General features: G+C 35.5%; 1 protein-coding gene across 1 annotated transcript; it reads right to left on the bottom strand.

The window, feature by feature from the left end:
* Positions 1-3,383: 3,383 nt before the first annotated feature.
* LOC124449050 lies at positions 3,384-5,844 on the bottom strand. The gene is made up of 4 exons (XM_046999992.1): positions 5,837-5,844; positions 4,563-4,588; positions 4,318-4,440; positions 3,384-3,726 (listed from the first exon to the last, which is right to left on the bottom strand). The coding sequence occupies exons 1-4, from the start codon at positions 5,842-5,844 to the stop codon at positions 3,572-3,574; spliced, it is 312 nt and encodes a 103-aa protein (XP_046855948.1). The 3' UTR covers positions 3,384-3,571.
* Between the last annotated feature and the right edge of the window lie 1,410 nt (positions 5,845-7,254).

A 7,254-nucleotide genomic window follows, 5' to 3' on the forward strand; every position in this document is an offset into this window, starting at 1 on the left:
GTGATGTTTTGGGTGAACAGCTAACCTTTTCGATAGGCAAATTGGAAATTTTCAGAATTGTCAGAAAGATTTAAAACGCGCCACACACAAAACAGCCCGTAACGATCACATATTGCAAATTCACGGCCAAATGCAGGATTGTAGCAGCATTTTTAACTGCTGAATAATAATCGTAAACACGAACACGTTGTAGTAGTTTTAAACTGTCAGCGTCAAAATAGAACAGTTCACCATCAGTGCTTCCTGCCAAAAGACGGCTGGCATCAGGAGATAGAGCCAAACAACTAAAGCCATCAGCACGATACTCCGCCCGCAAATGTAAAAATCTTCAACATCACTTTCATTCCCACTTTCACGTCTTTCTTTTAACACTTGCTCGTCACGCTCATTAAACTCAAGATCCGTATTAAGTATAGGACAACCTAACTGAATGCAATCAACTCCACTATATTCAACATTAAGATCAATCCATTGGTCGGGTCCGTCTTTATAGAATCTTCTACGTTCCACAAACCGTCCGGTAGTTTATACACACGACACCAAAACGGTACAAGTAATGGGGAAATCAGGATCCAAACAAATAGTTACTGCAATTCTCCTTCCATCTGGGAAGAATATAAGTTGAGAAGCGAGCATCAACACAGTTTATGCAATATAACGGTTTAGGTAACTTGCCGACCTCATTATCTGGGATGGCAAAACAATCAAAACAAAATTGATAATATTATATCTGTGACGATGATTGAGTGCTGCACTTGCAGCTATTAAAGAACCGTCCCAAGAGACGGCCCATTTTGTATCAAAAACTAACACTTTTTTTCGAGCTCTTTTCAAATTTTATATCCATGAATTTCTTGACATCAGATTTGAAATCTTCACTTATAAGTCCTAGTGTATCGCTCTTGTAGCTGTACAAGAAACTTTTCATTGATGAAAATAACACAAACAACGTATCGCCATATTTGTTTCAATGTTGACAACATGCGATGGTGGAATACCGTCTAGTTTCTAAATAAAAAAGAATGTTTTAATCGTAATGTGAAAAGCTCACCAGAAGATCAATACTTGAAATATTTAATTATTTATACCTCGCTCATACATATCTCATATTCAGGAAAGCTGGGAGATGACGAACGTTCAGATTCATCATGAGATGAATTGGAAGACATCGCGCAACTCTTTTTCAAAACCTAAAAAAATCGATTCTATTTCAAAATCGCTACCATTCTCCTCACGGAAGAATGATTTTGCGAAAGAGTTTGGACACAGGAAGTAAAATTGCCTGGTGTCCGCCATTTTGTTTTAAAAATAAGCAAATATCTGGCAAATATAGAGAATTGAATGGTGAAAAGACAAATTTTCCGTTTTGTTTTCTTATTCATGAATAGACAGCGATATGGTTTACTTTAAAATCGGAAAATCATCAAGCTACGTTCTTAGATACCTGGCGCTCGACGTTTTACCCTCAACTATTTAACTGAAGCTAATTTTCCAGAGTTTTGGAGATAAAACAAGTCAATAAGCGGAAACTTTTAGTGCAAAATATTCCCCCGTTCAACGTTACGCAAGTCACCCATTCCACATTAAAATAAAAGCATTTGAAATGGTGAATAGTTTAAAATCCAATTGGTAAAATATTCTCTAGAAATTTGTCAACGAACAAGCGTCATTTTAAGTTATCTCGAAAATAAAATAGGCTGTTGTGTTGTATTGATTGTTTTAGCTTTGCTATACTTCCCTTTAACACGATGAAAACAGCTAAAATTCACACTTACCAGAATAAATATTGTCAGAGCACGTTTCAATGAAGACGACATGAAACTAAATGAATTTAACGACCACGAGGTAGAAAAGGTCTGACGTCTGAATCTATTCTTTCCACTAACATGTATCCCAGAAGTCAGCATTAATATTTAAAATTCAATTACCAGTGTGATTATGGAAAATACCCATATACTTCTTGATATAAGTTTTAGTATTCCCTTATATATCCTTGAAATATGCAGTAAGATTTTAGTTTATTATATTTTATACAAAACCACTCTATATCACGGTCAAAACGAAGTTAAGTGAAACTTCATTAATGTAAACCCAAGTCCATTGCTGTAGAAACGGATTATTGGGGACAATGGACGTTCCGTATAGGCCGATGTCATTAGCACTTAAGGGTATAAAAATTTGATATTGGCAAACTTTGATAATTCTTGTAAAATCCGTAGTTAAGTCTTGATCTTAGCTTATATCTGCTCGTTGACGGTCTTATAACTATATCTAACAGCATTGATATTTGTGCTTCTAGTCAATTTCTGGTCCATTCATGTTCTGTGCGTTGCGTGCATTCATTCTTATCAATTAATATATTATCTGAATTACACACACCCCATTCACTTTCTACGCCTAATTAAACAATTCAATGACCTTGTCAGCAGTAAAGATTGACAAAACAATAAACTGAATCTATCTCAACTTCATCGGAGTGAGCACCTACAGTGGCACTAAGGTCAAACTCAATGCATTCTACAGCTGTTTTGCGAGTTCGTTCCTGGTCAAAATAAAATTAGCTTGCGAATGTGAGATGAGTTTGTGAGCTTTGCTTGCATTTTTCTCCGGCTGCTCCAGTTTTCTGCCTCTGGAAATTTTGTAAAAGGTTGATATTTACAGAAAGTATGGCGTTCAGGAGAACCGTTATAAAAGGTTCTTCTGAGGTTAAAACAGCGTAGACGAGGTTAATATGAATTCATTATTCGTATACCGAAGTATTTAAATTTATTATTCCTTAAAAAATAACGTTTTGGCTGCGTTTACACTATACCGGATTTGCTCATCACGACATCTTCATTTGCTTTAAAAGGGATAACTGTTCGGAGTAAAAGCTTATTAAGCGGATAGATTTAGTCTATTTGATCGTGTTTCTGACGCTGAACAATTTTACTGCCTTTTAATATAAAGAATATTCAACCTCCTGCGATAGCAATCCGGTATATTGTAAACGGAGCCTTAATGAAGACGTGTTAAAAAAAAGCATGGAAAAATGTCGTCGTTTTATATTCGCGTATTGCGTAATGATGTGTATTATCATTATATGCCAACTAAGGACCAAATTCATTTCCTTATCACAATTCTGCGTCCATGTTCTCGATCATAAATCTTGTTATCAACTTGGGCTAAGTCAGATTAGCACTAGCCTCCCACCCTCCGCCAGCAATTAAAGTATTTTTCAAGGGCTGCACTGAAATAGTTCTCTTTCATTTAAAAACATTGTTTGTATGGAAGCTTTTTATATTGGCAAAATCATCTATTATATTGCTGTCTCTCTCAAGCCATGAATTCCATGCTACTTTCTTGCAACAAGAATCTTTTGCTCTTTAACAAACAAAACAAAATTTTGCTGGTTTTACTTTCCTTTCATAAATAAGAATGTATTATACATTTTATATTTTACGCATATCTCTCTATTGCTCTCAATAAGCCGATAAAATGTCGAGTTTTTAAATTGACGGGTCATAGACTATAGCGCACCAGCCTTCGACTTTATATTGTTTTGCCAAGATTGTGTAATAAGGACGTCTCTCTATATCAACACCTTCCACAAAGCAACATCCGAAAAACCAACGGAAAACAGTTTATCTCCGGTCGGAGAAAATGTCACATGGCTAATAGAGTCACAATGCATATCGAAATCTTGAAAGCTACCTTTATCATAATCAATTACTTTCACTAGTCGATCTAAAACAAAAAGAAAATTACAGACAGCAAAAATACCTAATTAAGTGATTGTAAACTAAAGCATTGGGTGTTATTAATTCTCGAGGAAATAAAAGAAGCGCTGAAAAGAAAAAAAAAACTTTTTAATGAGAATTTCACCTAGTGCTTTTTTGATTCGTATTTCCGACGTAGCTACGTCGATTTGGGACGTTTTTTTAGACTTAAACCATGTGGGATACGTAACCCTAAATTGTGATCTTAATTTTATTCTCAGAAAACCATCGATAATCCAGTTTTACTAATGGAAGAAAACTAGATGAGAAAAATTGACATAAGTTGGAGTAGATAAAGAAACTTTAACGATTTCAAACTATTATCTTTCAAGATATAGAAAGGATTTTCAAATCATTCAGTGTTGTTTTGCAGAACGTTGTAAAAACTTCTTAATTTATACCTTTGGTTCCAACAGCAATTAAATGACCCTTAGGCGATATTTCCAAGCAAGAAGCCCATTGTGTCAACAAAATAGTTCGAAAACCTGACAATGAACACATTTCCATCAATGATGGATATTTTGTCTGCTCCAAGCACAGACCTCTTACAAATACTGACCTTTCTCTGGGACAAGCTGTAGAATTGTATCAGTTTTCTCAGACCATAACCACTGTACACAATAACATCGGGCTCTGTTGGCGAGAATCTTGCCAAACTTGGCGGTAGATGCAAATACGCAGACTTCAAAGGGAGAAAACATGCTTATTTCAAACTTATTAAAACAGTTTTCCATAATAATTTATTCATCTTTCATTATCTTGAGCAACTACAATCAAGACAAGAAACAAACTACAATTTCTCACCGCATCGTCTTTTTTCAAAGCAATTCCTTCAAGTGTTATATTTGGAGCGGGAAAAGTTAACCAATCAACAAGCTCGCAGAAATCCTTCGACCAATCCGCCTTCCATACGCTAACCCTACGATCAGCACTCGCAATAAGCCACAATCTGGGAGAATTGAATGATAGATGATCGTTCTAAAAACAAGGTTTTGATTATTAAAAAGCCCTTAATGACCAAGCGCGACGTCTTTACAGAGAAACAATGGACAGAAGTTTTTTTGTACAGACCGATCCCGTAGGGCGAGGTTGTACAAAAAAGACAGAGGTCTGATATTTCTCAGTAAAGACCGAGAAAGCGAGGTTATTAAATAGATTATTAGATGGCATTATTTGACCTGAAACGAAGCTTGCTTTCTCGTCCTTGCGCTTTTACGGGTTGATTTTCACTTTTCTAGTTTTCGTCCATAAAAAGTAAACTCGTTTCATAATTGTATCGTCTAGATAGTTTTCCAAGTGTTTTTCCTTCGAATTACATTCGTAAATGTTTTTTTGTTTCGTTTATTTCGAGTTTTGCTGTTTGCTTTAAGAAGTTTGTTTACATTTGACAGTAAAATTACGCGTTTTGGACCGTGGTCGATTACGGGAAAATAATGGACCGGCAAAAATATTTCTGAGCCAATCAAAGCGCCTCATTTAGCCGGAAGTGACGCTTGCCATATAGTATTCATCATCAATAACCAGTAAGATGTTAAGTTTGGTAAATATTGCGAAAGTGCTTCAAAAACATTTTGAAATAGGTTAAGATTTTTTATTCATAAAACAACATAAATAAACGTTTTCACTGATTGGTCCATAGCTGAGTTTGCATTAGTTTGTGTGGACTGGTCTGAGCTCAATTAATTAATCAATCAAAGAGAATTTGCATATCAATCATGAATACATGTTAAAGCAAAAATAAAAACATTTCTCTGAAACTTTCGCATTATTGCTATTTTAGATAAGAAATAAAAGATGTTTTTGTGTTGGCACAGGCTTATGCAAACCTTGGAGAGGCTCATGACAACTCTAAAAACAGGTGCACTAATCTGCTCTCAAGTTCTCCCAAAGAACTCTTCCGTTTGCATAAGCCCGTACAAACACAGTGAAAATCTTTTATTTCTTACTCATTTCTATTTTTTGCAGAGTGTTTTTCATTGTACCTTATGTGAAGCAATGTCCATATCAGTGATTGGTCCTCCCTTATGATCTTGGATCAAACGGACAGTGAGGCCAGTAGCAGGACTACTTATGCCTACCACACCATCTGTACTAACACTCATAAAAACACGACCTATACAACAAATTCATTTCTAAGGTACGTCAAAATTGTCAACGTTCAATTTGACCACTAGAGTTGAACTATAATTGGACTCGATGATTTTCATAACCAAATAATCAAATAATCTACCATCCTAAGTTATACTTAACAAACCCAAGTTATAAAAACAACACAAGTCAACATCCACAATCCCAGCTTATCCTCAAGCATTCCAATATTCTTAACAACACCAAGTCATCCTCAGCCATAATATTTTATACTTAAAAATTACAAGTTATTCATAAGCTCCAAAGTTATCCTTAACAAGAGGACAACAGGGGGTAGATGAAGAACAAACTATAAGGTAGATACCACACATACCACTGTATACTATACCACTTATATCACTGTATTCTATTGATAGATATCACATATACAGGTGGATACCACATACACCATTGTATACTATATGTAGATACAACATATAGCAGTGTATACTATAGGTAGATACAAAGTATATCACTGTACACTATAGGTAGATACAATATATATCACTGTATACTATAGATAGATACAACATATATAAATGTATACTATAGGTAGATACAACATATACCACTACATACTATAGGTAGATTCTGCATGTATCAAGCAGCGACTGGTCCTTACCACAGGAAGAAAAATTGATAACAGTAACGCCCCCAGAATGAGGATGTATTTTCATAATCATTTCAACTCTTCCAAGATCAAAGAGTCTTACGGTTCCATCATCAAATCCAGCCACGCAATGTGATGGTCTTAATTGTTTCTCCACTGGATCCATGTGAGAATGTACTGTGGCTATCACTTCACCATCTTGTAAGATATTATGTGTTGGTTCACGTGGAGGTTTTGGACAGAATGAAACACAATTACAGCGCTATGGAGGAAAAGAATTTTTAAACAACTGATAGTCAACATCGACGAAATTTTTAGAGATGAGTTACGTTTTGGTCCCGTGTAAGTGAAAGCTTTTATTTATAACATATACAAGCGCGCAAAAGATCTCTTTATCTGTGACATATGAAGAGCCTGAGCAGTTTCAAAGAGAAATCTTAATTTTGACATATGAAGAGCCTGAGCGGGTTCAAAGAGATCTCTTTATATGTGACATATGAAGATCCTGAGCGGGTTCAAAGAGATCTCTCTATCTGTGACATATGAAGAGCTTGACGAGGTTCAAAGAGATATCTTTATATGTTACACATCAAGAACCTGAGGAGGTTCAAAAAAATCTCTTTATCTGTGACTTATGAAGATCCTGAGCGGGTTCAAAGAGATCTCTTTATCTGTGATGTATAAAGAGCCTGAGGAGGTTCAAAGAGATAACTTTATCTGTGACATATGAGGAGCCTGAGTTGGTTTAGAGAGATCTCT

Source organism: Xenia sp. Carnegie-2017, unplaced genomic scaffold (genome assembly GCF_021976095.1).
Source record: "Xenia sp. Carnegie-2017 unplaced genomic scaffold, XeniaSp_v1 HiC_scaffold_23, whole genome shotgun sequence".
NCBI classification, from domain to species: domain Eukaryota; kingdom Metazoa; phylum Cnidaria; class Anthozoa; order Malacalcyonacea; family Xeniidae; genus Xenia; species Xenia sp. Carnegie-2017.